Genomic DNA, 17,226 nt, shown 5'->3' with positions numbered 1-17,226 from the left:
GACTCCACTGCTACAGTCTTTGAACCACACTATGCACTTGCTTTGGCAATCAGCATTCTCTCCATTTTGACTGTAATATTGAGTATTTAGTAGCTGTAGCAGGCAAATATGTGGAAATAATTTCTGTAAGAGCACTGAAAACCACGTTCTGTACAATAGCCCTATTAGCCCTTTAGTTCCTTCCAGTCACCTTTTCTTTTGACTGAATGATATTTCAGGACCGAGAGTGGTGGCTTCCACCACAATCTCATAATAGCATTTATTCTTAAAATTTTATCTGTTTTCCAGATCTCTTTCGTTATCCTATTCCTCATGCCCGAAAGTTCCTTCCCCTACTGCTTAGCAGAAGAAATCCATTCACATCTGGGTACAAAAATATCACTTAGACAGGAAGAGGTAGCTCTGGTGTTCCACAGCAGTGAAGTAACTGAAGCCTATCACAATCTGCTATATATTTCAAAATAACTAGAATAATCCAAAGTACCCCAAACCTAGCCATGAGTAACGTTTGGGGATGGAAACAGGAATTACACTGATTTGACCATTAGATTGTATATATGCATTGAATTCTCATACCATACCCTATAAATAGGTAAAGTAATATGTGTTAATTAAAAAAAAAGCCTCTCCTAACACCAAAATTGCACTGTGCTATCACCTCCTACAGGAGTCCTGTTGGCAGCCCAGCGTGTTGTAGGTGTGTGGCCTCTGCTCTCTGGCAGTGTCGCTGTGTTCCTACCATGGATGTGTCACACGCACTTCTGCATCAGCTGGCCCACAGCTGTGCCTATACACATCACGCGTCCAGCCAGCGGCTAGTAAAACGGTATGTTCACAGTGGCGGCTGCCATCTCTTGAATGCGCTTTATTCAATAAATACGGTGCTAAGCACTTTATGAGCACCAATTCACTTGATCATTACAATAATACCAGAGAAAGTTATTATTTTTACCTTATTTCACTGACACAGAGATAAAAAATTAGAGAAATTAAAAAGCCCTTCGGACCTATTTTTATTTCAGTAAGATGGAAAGGTCAAATAAATTGTGCTCCCTTCCTAGAGTTCAGAAGGAATTCATTAATAAACATTCTCTAATTTAAGCTTTTTTTCTTAACCCCCGGGTGTACCACCCTTTGTGTAAATCGCAGCCTAACAGAAGAGAGAATGCAGGTTCACCTGGAATAAGAGCACAGTGAACTCAAGCTCAACAAAACACGTGACTGACTTGTGCTCCACAGCCTTAGCAAATCTGAAAAACAGCGCCCTACAAAGAAATTTACTGAAATGTTTACAAAGAAACACATCTGAAGTGAATCCAAATACTTCAGAACTCTTAACAAATGTGAATGGGTACATTCTCCAGTGTAAACAAAAAAGAACAGTTATTTTAAAAAAAAGTAAAAGTGACCAACAAAAAGACTAAAATCCAGCTATGTGCTATTTATGAGACATCTAAAGGGTTAAAATAAATAAAAGATGCGATAATACTCCTAGATAGTTTTATCCATATCAGCATCTGCCCCCCCCCCCCAAATAGCTTAGGACAAAGATAAAGATGTCAACTACCTACCTTCCACCAAAAGGTTAAATTCAGCAGGAAAAAGTAACGATTTAGGACCAAATACAGCTAATAAAATAGCTTCTAAACAAAGCCAAACATAACTAGGAGAAGAAATTGACAAGCACATCAGCTTAGCAGGCGACTTTGCCAGTTTCCTAAGTAATTGACAGATGAAGCGGACAGGAAGTCAGCCTGGCCTAATGAGCGGCTGCAAAACAGCACAGTTTAACACCCACGAAATCAGAGAGGCGGGGAGGGAAGCAGTGTTGGTGGCAGCTGGGGCTGGTAGCCGGCAGGGGTGTGAAGGAGGCAGGCACCACACCGCAGGGGCCCTCGGGGCAGCAGCGAGGAGAGCAGGGGGCACCGGAGGGAACATCCAGGAGGCTTTTCCGGTTCCCGCTCTTGCTGAGACCTGGCTGGTCAGTGAATTACAGAAAACCACCCGCCTTACAAAACGTACCCGTTCCCGGAGGCCCCTGCACGTTTCTCTGTGCATTACAACCCAAAGAGCTAACTGGTGAGATGAAGCGGCCGCCGCCATCCGCGGATCGCAGTCCTGCAGGAACCGGGCCCTCCACAGAGGTCTGGCGGGCAGCAGACATTCCTACATTCCCTCCACGAAGGGCCACCTCTTAACGCCCTTGAACAAGCTACTGCGATACTTTGAAAAGCTTTAAATAAGTACGTTTAACTTTGGTAAGTAAACAAGATAGTGATTTTCTAGTTACCCTTAACTGTTTCAGATAACAAATATCTTAACTATTTTCCTCATGGTCTTGACATAATACCAAAGAACTGCTTATAGTTTTAATAAAGACATCTCAAAGGACTTTGAAATTGAGTTTCTAAGACTTTTGGTAGAGTATTGGGTTGAAAACTTAGGTAACTGAAAATTTCGATTATACATCTCACTTCAAAATGAAGACTTCTTATTCAGAAAAAATATCCATTATTATTGCTAGCACAATTGTATGGATCATAATTTCTTAAAAACAGTGGTAGAAATCCAGATGTAAAATATAATATATACAGGACACTTCAAAAACAATGGCCACACCAGAACTGCATTTGAAAATCTTTCAGCTGCAGGGGAAAAGCTGGTACCTAATCTGTGATGTATTTGGGAAACAAGCCAAAAACCAAACCAAAATAAAACACCCCCAATCAAAAAACAGACAAACCCAACTCAAACCCAAAATAAAAACAAACAAAAGCATCAGGTTTTATTGAGAAAACAAGCCCATCATATGCATACAAAGGTAACTTATAGCTTCCTTCTGCAGATATACAAGAAATGCCCCAAATCAAACAAGTCATATAAAAATCATGAAGTAAAGCAGGCAGATGGAAATGTTTTAAATGCTCATATGAAGGTTTTTTTTTTTTTTTTTTTTTTTTTTTTTTAAATGAGAAGCAGAGAAGTGAGAGAACTAGAGCACCTCACGTTTCACTGGTTCAGTCCCTAAATGTCTGCAGGCTGGCGAGGGGAATGCAATCCAGGTCTCCCGTGTGAGTGGCAGGGACCCAACCACTGTAGCCATCACCTGCTCCCTCGCGGGGTGCGGCCCCCTAAAATATATACGAAATGTGGCCCCTTAAAGTTCCCCAGAAGTCCCATCTGGGGTGCCACATGTTATCGGAATTTGGGGTGCCATATGATATCACCATATGCTTATTAATAAGTTCCCCATATTAATAAGCCCAAGTGCATTCTTGCCTAATATTTAGAGAATTTCAAATACCAGCATAAAAGAACCAGGCAGCATGGTACATTTTAAGCTTTTATTCAGTGCAAGAGATGCATAGGAGAGTGAGGGCTTTATCTATAAGAGAGAGAGAGATCTGGGTTCATATCCAGTACCAGGCCGTGACAAGGAGGGTTGGCCCAAAGGCCACGTGCCCTTAAGGCGCAGGACTATAGCTAGCCCCCTACTGGCAAGAGGCCAGGGTGAGGAAAAAGGAGGAAAGGGCTGGACACACCCTGTCCCAAGCTTTTAATCCACTTTCAAAGGGGAGCGGTTAATTAACCTGATTGGCCAGTGGGTGCTCAGGTGTGGCCAAGTAGGGGCCAGCGTTCACACAGGGGCGTGGCGAAGGCGTGGTCTTCCAGCTCACAAACCTAATAATTTTTACCTGTATGCTTGCCTACTTCATTACCAGGAAGCTGGAAATAGGAGTGGAGCTGGGACTTGAACCCAGGCGCTTCAATATGGTATCTGGGCTTCCCAACTGGTGTCTTTACAAGGCCACCTGCCTGCCACTCACATTAAGATTATCAAATCTCAAAGTGTCTGCAATTAGTGGTTCCAAGAGGGCCTTACACAATTCAAAGAAACTTGCCCTCAAAGAGCATATAAAAAACCTGTAATTCACTGCTATGTAGAAAACACTAAAAAGGGAGTAAAATTGTATTCAATGAGGCATCTTTTGATTTAGTATGATTGCTGTAGAAGAAATACACTGGAAGTATCTCGGATCCTTTTTGAGGTTCTCAGTCCATCATTAGCACATACTTATTTATTACGCTTACTACATGCAAGGTCTGTGTGAGGTGTACAGTCTAAGTGTGCATGCTGTTCAAACAGGGTCTAATGGAAGAAGATTCAGCCACTTAACTAGGAGGCAAATGTCTTCATGTGACGCAAGAACTGGCATCTACTGGGCAGTGTCATGTGACACATTTGACAAGCCTGAAGACTGTATTTTCATAGCTGAGAAATGACAGAACCAGGCACAATGTCACTTACAAACTGACGTGTTCCCCTGTGCCAACCATGATTCTCTGTGGCCAAGAAGAAACCTGTCCCCTCTTCTCCTGAAGATTCATTTCTCCAAATTGCTACTACAGCATTTTGCTGCACTGTTTTTTTTTTTTTTAACCGAGAAATCATTGTTCCACTATGGTGGCACATTAGAATTTATGGGGGCAACTGAATTTATTTAAAAACAGTATTTATTTATTTATTCCTGTTGCAGAGCAACAGGAAGACAGATATCCAAGATATCTTTGATTCTCTAGTACATGCCCCAAGTACCAACAGCTAGAGCTGGGGTAGGCTGAAGCAAGAAACCTGGAACTCCATCTGGATTTCCCATGTGGAGAGTACTTGAGCCATCATCTGCTACCTCACAGACATACTAGTAGGAAGCTGCATAGGAAGCGAGGTCACTGGGACTCTATAAACAGTGCTCTGAAATAGGATGCATGTGTCCCAAGCAGTGTCTTTAACCCAATGTGCCACACCCACCCCTATGAGGGGAATTTAAAACCAAAAATTGCTATTTGGGCCCTGTCCCCCGCGAATCTAGTTTAATTGCTCCTAAGTGGCAACCAAGATTGAGAATTTCTCCCTTGCTCACTTCCACAGTATTTTATGCTAGCTGGAGCCTTAAAACTCTGTCACCCTTCCATTATCAGTCCTTTGCTGCAGACCTCATCGCTTTTAAAAGTCAGCCTCTTTTTTTTTTTTTTTTTGACAGGCAGAGTGGACAGTGAGAGAGAGAAAGGTCTTCCTTTGCCATTGGTTTACCCACCAATGGCCGCCGTGGCCGCCGCACCTCGCTGATCCGATGGCAGGAGCCAGGAGCCAGGTACTTCTCCTGGTCTCCCATGGGGTGCAGGGCCCAAGTACTTGGGCCATCCTCCACTGCACTCCCTGGCCACAGCAGAGAGCTGGCCTGGAAGAGGGGCAACTGGGACAGAATCCGGCGCCCCGACTGGGACTAGAACCTGGTGTGCTGGTGCCGTAAGGCAGAGGATTAGCCTAGTGAGCCGCGGCGCCGGCCAGCCTCTTTTTATAATTTTTGTCTCCAGGTATCTCATTTAAAATATTGAAGCGTGTTCAACTAAAAATGTACAAAAGACTCATGAATAGGCATTCACAAAATACAAATAACCAACCAATATCTGAAAAACATTCAACCTACTTGTAATTAAATAGGAAGTAACATTTACCACCTCTCCTCTAGGAATGTGTTGGTTAGGGTCTAGGATATAGGCTCCTCCCTGCCTTTTTTTTTTTCTTTCTAATTTATTTTATTTATTTGAAAGGCAGAGTTACAGAGAAAGAGAGGGAGAGACAGAGGGAGGTCTTCTATCTGCTGGTTCACTCCCCAAATGGCTGCAATGGCTGGGGCTGGGCCAGGCGGAAGCCAGGAGCTTCTTCTGGGTCTCCCACTTGGGTGCAGGGCCCCAAGCACTTGGGCCATCTTCCACTGCTATCTCAGGTGCAATAGCAGGGAGCTGGATTGGAAGTGGAACAGTCGGGCCTGGACTTGAACTGGCACCCATATGGGATGATGGCACTGTAGGTGGAAGCTTAACCTTCTACGCCACAGCACTGACCCAATATAGGCCTTTTCATACACTGCTGATGGTTTTTCAGAACAATTTTTATAAAGGCAAATTGCAATATATTTCAAAAGGTTTAAAAAGTTATTTTCTTAACCTGGAAACTCCAGCTCAATGAGTTTCCCTAAGGAAAGTATGTGTCCAAAAGATAAGTGTTCAAAGACATTGATCATGGCAAACAGAAACAACTTAAAGGTGTAAACTTACAGTAATGAATCAATTAACTTTGGTATCTCCAAGTGAGAGGATAAAGTAGCCACAAAAATGCTGCTGCTGCAGTTGGGGCTACTGAAGGTGTGAGTTTTACTGCACAGTCTTTGAAATTCAGGCACAGTATAAGCATCTTTTTTGAAGACTCCTCCTATGCATGTTTCAAAAAATGTTTTTAAAGTTTTTTTTTTTTTTTTTTTTTTTTTTTTTTTTTTTGTAAGAGTTACAGAGAAGGGAGAGGCAGAGAGAGAGAGAGAGAGAGAGAGAGAGAGAGAGACTGAGAGATCTTTCATCCGCTGGTTCACTCCCCAGGTGTTGCAATGGCTAGTGTTGGGTCAGGCAGAAGCCAGGAGCCAGGAACTTCTTCCAGGTCTCCCATGAGGGTAACAGGCACCTTCTGCTACTTTTCCCAGGCCATTCCTTAGCAGGGAGCTGGATGGAAGTGGATATGAACCGGTTTCCGTATGGGATCCATTGTAGGTGGCGGCTTTACCTGACACTACAATGCCGATCCCTTCCAAATTGTTTTGCACCCAAATTACATTTCCACAGACATTCTGAAGTACCCTCATATACACTGGGAGGAGATCACCTAAATCTTCCCAGACTTGTGCTTCCTATACTTAAAATGACCAGGGTGCAATACAAAAGTGAATGTAAGGTTCTTTCCTACTCTAAAACTCTCTGGTTTCACAGTACAAAGTTCCCCAACTTTACTGCATTCTATATATCTTTGTTACACAATGGTTGAGTTTTGTGTATTTTTTTAAAGATTTATTTATTTGTAAGTCACAGTTACAGAGAGGGAAAGACAGAGACATCTTAGATCTGCTGGTTCCATTCCCCAAGTGGCCACAGTGGGTAGGGCTGGAGCCAGGAGCTTCATCTGGGTTTCCCATGTGGGTGCAGGGACCCAAGCACTCTGGCCATCTTCTGCTGCTTTCTCAGGTCATTAGCAGGGAGCTGGATTGTAAGTGGAACAGCCAGAACTGGAACTGGTGCCCATGCTGGAATTGTAGGCGGTGGCTTTATCTGCTATGCCACAAAAAACTGCCAGCCTGCAGTTTTTTTTTTTTTAAAGGTTTATTTATTTATTTGAAAGAGTTACACAAAGAAGCAGAGAGAGCGAGAGAGAGAGAGAAAGGTCCTCCATCCGCTGGTTCACTCCTCAATTGGCCACAATGGCAGGAACTGCATCAATCTGAAGTCTGGAGTCTGGAGCCAGGAGCCAGGAGCCTCCTTCAGGTCTCCTATTAGGGTGCAGGGGCCCAAGGACTTGGGTCATCTTTCACTGCTTTCCCAGGCCATAGCAGAGAGCTGGATTGGAAGAGGAGCAGCCGGGATATGAACTGGTGCCCATATGGGATGCCTGCACTGCAGGTGGCGGCTTTACCCGCTCTGCCATAGCACCCGCCCCCGGAGTCTTTTTTTTTTTTTAAAGAGTGCTGGTATATGCAAGCTTCTGATTGTGAATATTCTGCTTTATACATTTTAATTGTAATTTGTCTCCAGTACACAGTTTGTGGCTTTTTTGAGCTAAAGCATCATTAGTCTTCCCATTGTAATTACAAAGGCATATTAACAGCTTTTCTTAAATTCCAAAACCAAATTTAGGAATTTTTTTTTCTAGAAGGGATTTGATCTCTTAATTACATGACATCATTTGTTTATTCAGATTTTTATGGAATGTAACATTTTCTGTGCTAAAAAGCACTAAGCATAGGATTCTTTAGTTCCATGAGATGGAATTCTTTCCAAGGACTCCACTTTCCAGGTCCTGTCAATGCGGGAAAGTGAACCGTGCAACCTTGTTTGTTAATAAGACCAGGCAGTGAAAAGTCTGATGCAAGTCCATTTTCCTTAACAGATGTTTCCAACTCTATCTGCTGTGTATTCCTTTAAGACTGTTTCCCTGTGCTTTATCCCTTCCCAGCTGTCCTACTTCAGGCCCCATCAGCTCCTGAGAAGACTCCCGCTTTCCCTTTCTGACGGGCCTCCCTGTCTTCAGGGCCTCTGAAAGCCTTCACAACACATTGCCTTCCTCTAAATGTGCCTTTGGCACTGAGTGAGCTACATGAAATGCAAATCTGATCCTCACTTCAGAACCTGGAGCCCGTGAGTGGCTGGCTCCCAGGGCCTCCAGAATAAAACCCGGGCAGACACTTTAGAAGGCCGGCTGCGCCCTTTCATGGCCACCGCGCCTCGAATGCTCTACAGACCCTACAGAGGCCATCCTCGGCACACATCGCACAGATCCACTCCCAGGACTTTGCTCCTGCTGGCTGTCCCAATGGTGGAATGCGGGGCCTCCCTTTTGCTGGGTTAGTACCTGCTTCCTTTTCAAGACTTGGCTGGGGAGGCATCTCCTCCTGGGAGTTCTCCCCGTGTCAGCCTTCTTCCTGGGATTCTGAGCTTCTCAAGATAGGGACCAGGTTTTGCCCACTGCAGCATCCCACAGCGTACGACATTTCAGTATTTCTATGTAAGCCATCAAAATGGGGCAAAATGTACCCCAAAGTCCATCTAACTTTGCTCTCCCTAAAATATAGACATGAAGAGCCCAGGACATGAAAACCTGGCAAAGGAATGGATTGCTAAACTGCTGAGTAATAGCACGCAATAGGTACTCTTTCTTTGTCATATGTAACTTACTTTTTAAAAGTCTGACTATTGGGGCTGGCACCCTGGTTCACTTGGTTAATCCGCCACTTGCGGCGCCAGCATCCTATATGGGGGACAAGTTCTGGTCCCGGTTGCTCCTCTTCCAGTCCACTCTGCTGTGGCCTGGGAAGGCAGTGGAGGATGGCCTAGGTCCTTGGGCCCTGCACCCACGTGGGAGACCAGGAGGAAGCACCTAGCTCCTGGCTTCGGATTGGTGCAGCGCCGGCCATGGCGGCCATTTTTGGGGTGAACCAACGGAAGGAAGATCTTTTTCTCTGTTTCTCTCATTGTCTAACTCTATCTGTCAAATAAAAAAAAAAAAGTCTTGACTATTTTCATTAAAGAAATCAAAATTAGCAAATTTCCCAGGAATGATTTCTTCTGATAATAGGGAATACAGTTGATAGAAACAGGTTTAGCAAAATATTAATTTGCTATTGATTGAGAACTCAAACAACTGTCAAGACCAATTTAAGGAGCAGAAATAATGAAGGATGCTACTGTACTCCTGTAATGTTGAGAAAGCATGATAATTTTTGGACAAATATTCCTTTGGCTTCTATTTTCCTGAAAAAGTGACTGTAAATATACTTTTTCTGTCTCAATTTTTGTTTATTGGAATTCATTCAAAAGGTACAGAGAGACAGCATTCCATTTACTGATTCAATCCCCAAATGCCTGTATCAGTTGGAGCTGGGCAGGTCAAAGCTGGTAGCCTGGAACACCATGTGGGTTTCCCACGTGCGCAGCAGCACTCCAAGCACTTGAGCCTTGCTCTGCTGCCTCCCAGGGTGTGCTTTAGCACAAAAAAGAATCTGGAGGTGGAGCTGGGACTTGAATGCAGGCACTCCAACAGGGGATGAGAGCATCCCAAATGGTTTCTTAACCACTGTGCCAAACGCCCACCCTTTTGTTCCAAATATGACAAGTCAAAAGGCTTCTGGTGGGATGCAGGTTAGAGTGTACTATAATAAGTTAGACATATGTTAACTTTTATCAGGTATCATATACATTTAAAAAAGATGAGGTGGGCATTGTGGAATAGTGGGAAAGGCTGCCACTTGCCATAGTGGCATCCCATGCGATAACCCTCAGGAGCATTCCTGGCTGCTCCACTTCCGATCCAGCTTCCTGCTAATGGCCTGGGAAAGTAGTGGAATGGCCCAAGTACTTGAGACTCTGCTACCCATGTGGGAGACCAGGAAGAAGCTCCTGGCTCCTGGCTCCTGGCTGCAGCCTGGCCGAGTGCTGGCTTTTACAGCCATTTGGGGAGTAAACCAGCAGATGGAAGATCTGTCTCTCGCTGTCTCTGTAACTCTTTGAAATAAATAAATCTTAAAAAAAAAAAAAAAGCAATCTAGATTCAATGCTTCATCCTCTTTGGGTCTAATGGCTTCCAAATTCATTTATTTGTATTATTGAATTAAAATCTTTTGAGAAGTAAGCAATTATTTCCTGACTTGCCAATGATTAAATTTAGATGCTTGGGTGAATAGGAGCCTTAGCTCTCCAGCTATCACTTTAAGTTGGCAGCACGTGAAAGGTTAATAGGGCTTTAGCTGACATCAGTCTATTGCCATGGAAATATAAATAGGTGTTTGTATTAAGCTTGTCTCACAGCAAGTTATAGAGAGTAGACAGACTAAGAGGGAAACAGGAAATAAATTAGGTGAAAAATGTAGCCTGTAAATGTTAGTGCCCCTGGAGCTCAGAGCCTCAGTGAGCTCATCCTGCCCCATGGCTTTAAATACCATGAATACACTGATAACGCTCAGATTTACTCTCCAGGCTGCACCTCGCCTCTGAACTCCAAACCTGTTTATCTAACTGCTTTCATGACTTCTTGAATTGCACATCTAATTGGTACCTCAACCCTCACACATCCACCCTGAGCTCCTGAGACAGCCCTCTGCCCACCCAGCTTCCTCTGCATCTCAGCAAAGGTCAACCTCTCCTTCTAGTTCAGCGGGCACAGGCTTTGGCATAACCTTATCTCTGACTTCCCAGCAAATCTTGTCAGCTCTACCTTCAAGACAGACTCAAAACACGTTGGTTCTCCCCACTTGCATTGCTTTCAAGCGACCACCATTTCCTACCTGGGTTAATGTGATCGACAGTGATCAAGAATGTAAGTTCCGTGAGATGGGAATGTTTGTTGTCATTGCTGTTTCTTTTGCACCTATAACATGCCCAGCACTTAGCATGAAACTCAGTAAGTCAGCTGGATGAATAATTTTAAAGAGGGGTGATAAATGTCAGAAGAAATGATTACTGATAAAAGTGTGCTTAACCAAAGTCTAAGAACCAATAGCTAAAATGTTCATATGGTGATAGGTTTTCATGGAAACCTTCAGAGGAACTCTTTTTTTTTTTTTTTTTAAAGATTTTATTTATTTATTTGACAGGTAGAGTTACAGACAGTGAGAGAGAGAGAGACAGAGAGAAAGGTCTTCCTTCTGTTGGTCCACTACCCAAATGGCTGCAACGGCCGGAGCTGCGCTGATCTGAAGCCAGGAGCCAGGTGCTTCTTCCGGGTCTCCCCTGTGGGTGCAGGGCCCAAGCACTTGGGCCATCTTCTACTGCTTTCCCGGTCAATAGCAGAAAGCTGGGTTGGAAGAGGAGCAGCCGTGACTAGAACTGGCACCCATATGGGATGCTGGCGCCGCAGGCGGAGGATTAACCTACTGTGCCACGACGTTAACCCCGGAACTCTTTTTTTTTTTTTTTTTTTATACAAACAGGCTCACTTTCTCTTATCTTTGCAATGCAGGGCTTTAGAGATCAATGTTCAAGAAGGAAGAGGATAATGACAAAATATAGATGGGCATTAAATAATGCCCAGTGTTTGCCATGTCAGATGAGCTAATGATTTTTAAAAATTATTACTACATAGGGCTTACTATTCATAGAGGACCAAAATTAGAAATAAGTTACTCATTGATTGAATTAGCAGTGTGGCCTACAGTAATGTAATATATAAACTAAGTTGCACTTGGATGCCATCCAAAAGGGCTTAGTTACTGAAGTGGTTTTATTTCTAAAGTGATTCTACAGTATAGGCATGGAGTCTAGGTTGGTTACAGTTAAACCTAGGAATATAAAAAAGAGTAATTAGGATGGTATCTTTAGACCTGATAATACAAAGCCTTAGTTATTTCTTATCAGTTTATAAGGTAAACAAGGAACACATAGACTCCAAGTTCTCATAGGAACTTCAGATAAAAAAGGGCAATAAATACGAGCCAATTAGCAGTAGAATGATAGAATGGAACGATAAGGTTTGGGAGATCTGGGTTCCAGGTTTCATCTTGCCACTAACTGGCTGTGCCGACTGGGTGAGTCATTGGAGCTTAGTTACCTCACCTATAAAACGTGAGGATGGACTTATGGGCTTCAACGGTTCTCTAAGCACTAAGTAGCACTTTTTTTTTTTTTTTAATTTTTTTTTTTTATTTGAGAGGCTGAGATTTAGAAACAGAGAGAGAGAGAGAGACTCTTGGTTAACTCCTTCTACAAATGCCTTCAATGGCAGAGGCCAAAGCCAGGAGTCAGCAATGCAACCCAAGTCTCCCACATGAATGACAGGAATCCACTTACTTGAGCTATGACCACTGCCTCCTAGGGTCCACACTAGCAGGAAACTGGAGCTTGAACAGAAGCTGGAATCAAACACAGGCGCTCTAGTGTGAGATGTGGCTATCTCCCCTGCCAGGCTGAATTGTGCTCCCAGATTTTTTTTGACTTCAAGATTAATCACTATGGTTGGCAGAATAGTGCATCCCCACATGAAAGTGTATCTGTATCCTATTCCCTAGGACTGTGAATATGTTGTTACATGGCATGGGAGAATTAAGGTTGTTAATATGCTATCACAAAATAAAGAGATTATCTGTTTGGGTCCAACATCATCTTAAAGAGTTCTCAAGGAGGAACGAGGCAGAAGAGTCAGAGTGGCGTCACTTGAGAGACCTGAAGGACCACTGATGGCTTTGAAGATGGAGGAAGGAAAGGCCCATGGAAGTACAGGGATGTGGGCAATCTATAGTGCAGAAGCTGCAAAAGGGAAGAAAGAAAACAGATTCTCTCCTGGGGACTCCAGAAAGGAGCCCAGACCATCTGACACCTGACAACCTGACTTGTCAGTCTTCTGACCTCCGGGACTAAACAAATTTGTGTTGCTTAAGTCAACAGATTTGTGGTAATTTGTAAAGCAGCAAAAGCAAGCTAATACAATTAAGATAATATAGCACAACTAGCAAAAAGTTGGACTCAAGGTTATCACAGATGCAAGGTTTTAAATATAAATGCTATCCTTAGATATTCTGTAAAGATCTTCAGAGCCGAAGGTAATAGGAGAGCACAGAAAGTTTGTAGAAAAGCTGTGGGGATTAGCAGTTTACCAGAAAATAAATAGTCATCGGGGATTCATGTGAAGAGTAGAAACTTGGATAATTTCTGAAGGAACGAAAATGGCAAAGAGAAATTAAATTTGAAAGGTTATCCACACGTAAGAGTTCCTACATCTCTGAGCCTCAGCCTGCTTACCTGTAAACTCAATGAAGGGCTGAGATAAATAACCTCTAAATTTCTCTAGCTCTGAAATGATTTAAAAACCCTAACGGAAGCTATACAGGCCTGTTACACACCCCGCCCTCCTCCCCTACCACTGGACAGGCAGGCCCTTTGGAAAGCACTCTCTAGTTCTCAAGAGTCTGCTGGGTAAGCCTTACAGAAGGCTCTGCCTGCCAACAAGAAAGTGGCTCTCAGTTTTAACCCTGACACTTTAATTCAGGTAGGGCGCATGGGAAAATTGGTAAGCTTTTTTATGCTCTGCCCCTTCATGTATAAAAGGATGGTACAAATTTAGTACCAAAAAATGGTAAATTCCCAGGGAGTTTGGTTATTTTACATATCTGAAGGTTTATTCCTTCTGTAACAAACTTCAGGTATTTTGATGGAACTATGAAACACACGCCCTCTTCTTTTCTAAAACTCAGTGAGTACCACAGTACCTTTTCTGTCACCACTACCATGAATTACTACACTGGGCTCTAAGATTGGTGGCTGCCACCATAGCCTACAGGTGATTTTTCATAAGACTTGGGAGGTAACAATGATTTACATTTTGAAAAGATTATTAACAAATGTGAGTAGACCATGGACAGCCTAAAAAACCTAAAATACTAAGCAGCCCTTTGGAGATAGGTTTGCTGATTCTAGCTCTAAAAACAGCCCTACAGGCCTCTTCCCCAAATGTCCACAGTCAGACTGAACTTCATGCTGTTGCTAAAGGAAGTGTACCTGCCTTGGTGCTGTGTCTCACAGGGTAGCAGCTCAAATAATATTTGTGGCAAACTAAAGGGGACTGGTACTTGAGACTGTTTTGTTGCTCATCATCACACTCTCCAGTTCACTCTCAGACTGCTGTCAACCCCTATGCTGATCCCAGCAGTCTCTCTTCCTTTCTAATCTTGGTTAGGAAAGTTGGTAACACAGCTTATGAACGTTTTGAAGCAAGGGAACCGGAACCTGCTTATATGAAGTTCCTACAACTGTTTTCTGGGCAGAAACAGGTGGGTGTTGCAGGGCTTTGGGGGATTTATTTTGGTTCCCTGTCTCCCCACCATGTATCCCTAAGTTCTCTTCTAACCTTTGGCAAAGCAGTTTCCAGAGAGAAGAGCTCTTACTGTAGTATACCTCATAATTTATTACTATCATTTTTAAAAATTTATTTGAAAAGCTGAGTGAGAGTATTTTTCCATCTGATCGTTCACTCCCCAAACGGCCACAACAGCCCACAGCACTGGGCCACGCTGACTGAAGCCAGATGCCAGGGACTCCAGGTGGCAGGGCCGTGTGGTTTGGCCATCGTCCTCTGTCTTACTGGGTGCAACAGCAGGAAGCTGGACGCTCATGTGGGATGCTGGCTTAATGGGCTGTGACACACCACTGGCCTCCACTTATTTACAATTAAAATGGCAGTAGAGATGAAAAGCTATTCACCAACGTATCAAAGTGATAACTACTGGAATGGTGGGATTTTCTTGGACTGTCTTTTCCCCCTACCATCTTGCCGCCTATCTGACCTAACTCAACTATTTTCATTTAGCATTATGTTCTATCACTCTTTGATCGGAGCTTTCCGAAGGTTATGAAAATCGTGTTGATGGGTTTTTATCTGGACTCACAGGGCTTGCTATTAGGTAAGCCACCGTTGCCGTAATACTGAAAAATAGGGCGTCCATATAACACAAGGCAGGAATGCCAACAATCAATATGGGGACAGAGGTGAGCGGTCATCTTTCCGACCCTTGTTCCACTATTTTACACATGCTCGGACCACTGATACCCAAACCGGGACAATCACCCCTCCAGCCCCACAACCCTGCAAAGTAGGGCATGTCCTCCGAATGAGCCGGGGACGGTGAGGGGAGAGGCCCGGCAGCCTGGCCGAGGCCACAGGAGCGGGTCTTGGGGGGTGCTTCCAGAAACATCAGCTGTTTCTCTAGACTCGCCTCCACGTCCCCTTCCCTCCCATTCACCTTTACAAACTCAGGCTGTCAAAGAGGCAGGCGGCAGGCCAGCTCATCACCCAAGCTACCAGTCTCCCCCCGGATCGGCGGTGCTCAGGGCACTACCGCCCCCTCCCCCGAGCCGCAGACCCTGGGCGCCAGCCCCGCACTAACCTGACCAGGTCGGTCATGCAGGAGCCCACCACTACCACCGCGGCCGCCTCCTCCTGGCACTGACTCCCGGGCTCCCCAGACGCCGCCATTGCTAAGAGGTGCAGGCGGGACGCTGACCTTTACCCTTTGCCCGACCCCGTAACCCGAGACGCCGCTCCTGCCCCGCTTCCCCCCGCACGCGGGCCTCGCCGCCGCCTACGCGGGTCGCCCACCCGAATGCCCGACATATCCCCGTCCGCTATTTGCCCCGCGTCTTCCCAGGAAGCGCCTTCCTCCTCTGCTCCCCGACACGGCGCCCTCCAGATCGCCGCGATACACTGAGCCGCTCGCCACTCGAGGAGCAGGCCTTCGAGGCGGAACTTTCAGGCGCTCCCGGGACGCCTTCCCGAGCGCACGGACAGGCGCCGCGCGGGCACGCGCACGCCTCCCGGCTTCTGGGCCGCAGAGGGGGCGGGGCGGGACGTCGTGGGGGCGCGCACGCATCCGGCCCGCGGTGCGCGCGCAGGTTGGTGCGTCGGTCGGGGGCGCGCTCGGGTAACCTGTACCCCGCGTAGTCGCCGGTTACCCATCGGACTAAGTTCCAGGTACCTGGACTGGGGCTGGTGCGGGGAGGTTGGATCCCGAGTCGCACAGGTGGCGCTGAGAGTCGTGGTTTGAATATGGCTAGCGGGCTCGCCCCCTTTTCCTGTTGAGAAGGCCCGCTTCCAAAGACGCCCGCTCGCCCCTGTCGTGCCGGCCCCCTCACGAACGAGCCCCCACGGCCAGAGCCTGCCTTCCCTTCCTTCATACCTAGTCAGCTCCCCGGCCCTGACTAAGCCCGCGGGGTTAATTCCTCCTCCCGGCTCGCTGAGGGGATCGCACACTTTGGGAGACAGAAAGTGTCCCCTTCTAGATGCCCCCTAGAAAGGGGTGGGCGTTCTGTGGGTCTGAGGTGGCAAGAGGCCCCTGAGTGTTGCCCCCTGGAAAAATCGCTTCCCCCGTGTAACTTCCCGCGTGCGCCGTATGTCGTTGACGTGACGCAGCAGGACGCCACCCCTTTCCGTTCCATGACGTCAGCGGGGCACATGTTTCCGTGTTTGTCATCCCATTCTTAATTGCGAGAACCTGGACTGGGCTTTAGACGTCTTTGTATTCCCCGAGCCGCCCATCAGGTGACCTTATGTGATCTTTGGGGCAGCAGACACTTGTAAAAAATTGCATTTTTTCGTTTTCCTTCAGCAGCCCCTCACAGTCAGGAAATAAAAACCGGAGAACTAGCGTTCCAGGGAGCCTGGCCCCGAATATTTTTGCCAGTCTGGCATCTAGTGTAGTGCTGCCATTTAAAAAAATTAAGGGTGACCCTCCCCTCATCCGCATGTCCCCGGCTCAGCGCAACAAAAGACCATCATATTTTGGCTTTTCGGCGACCTCCGATTTTGGAGTCAGTGTAGTTTTAACAAAGTCTTTCTGAAAGAAGGCCTATTTCCTCGTAGTTGAAACATTTTAATGCTGCATGAAATCTTGCACTGCCAAAAAGTAATACGATGGCCGTTCTGGAAATAGACAAATTCATTCTCCCAGGTGTGGCCCCAAAGTTACGGCAGTTGCTGGATCGAATGGGTTGTTGTCCCTGTAGCATGGGTTGGTTTCTGGGACGAGTCTGTTCTCTTCAGCGTTTAAGGGGCGCATCACAGCAGTAGGCCAACAGTAGTCTAGGTTGTGTCTAGTTGTAAAGCCCTCATTTGTTTGGATTCATACTTTTTTGTCTGTTTACATT

At 45.5% G+C, this 17,226-nt stretch overlaps 2 protein-coding genes across 9 annotated transcripts in view; one reads left to right on the top strand and one right to left on the bottom strand.

The window, feature by feature from the left end:
• RBKS (ribokinase) overlaps positions 1–15,658 on the bottom strand; it is a 116,446-nt gene extending 100,788 nt beyond the window's left edge. Inside the window, exon 1 of one of the 6 annotated variants that reach the window (XM_070069291.1) lies at positions 15,471–15,658. In XM_070069291.1, the coding sequence (XP_069925392.1) occupies positions 15,471–15,559 (89 nt within the window). In that variant the 5' untranslated portion in view covers positions 15,560–15,658. The remainder of the gene's footprint in view (positions 1–15,470) is intronic. The other 5 variants (XM_008254584.4, XM_070069292.1, XM_051843058.2 and 2 more) reach the window with 5 other exon arrangements.
• A 253-nt stretch (positions 15,659–15,911) lies between these two features.
• Positions 15,912–17,226, top strand: part of BABAM2 (BRISC and BRCA1 A complex member 2) — a 502,023-nt gene continuing 500,708 nt past the window's right edge. The window contains exon 1 of one of the 3 annotated variants that reach the window (XM_002709945.5): positions 15,912–16,054. The gene's annotated coding sequence lies outside the window, so the exon portion shown is untranslated. The remainder of the gene's footprint in view (positions 16,055–17,226) is intronic. The other 2 variants (XM_051843055.2, XM_017340849.3) reach the window with 2 other exon arrangements.

This window comes from Oryctolagus cuniculus, chromosome 2, assembly GCF_964237555.1.
Source record: "Oryctolagus cuniculus chromosome 2, mOryCun1.1, whole genome shotgun sequence".
Lineage (NCBI taxonomy): Eukaryota > Metazoa > Chordata > Mammalia > Lagomorpha > Leporidae > Oryctolagus > Oryctolagus cuniculus.
This window is presented reverse-complemented; position numbering and strand designations above follow the sequence as displayed.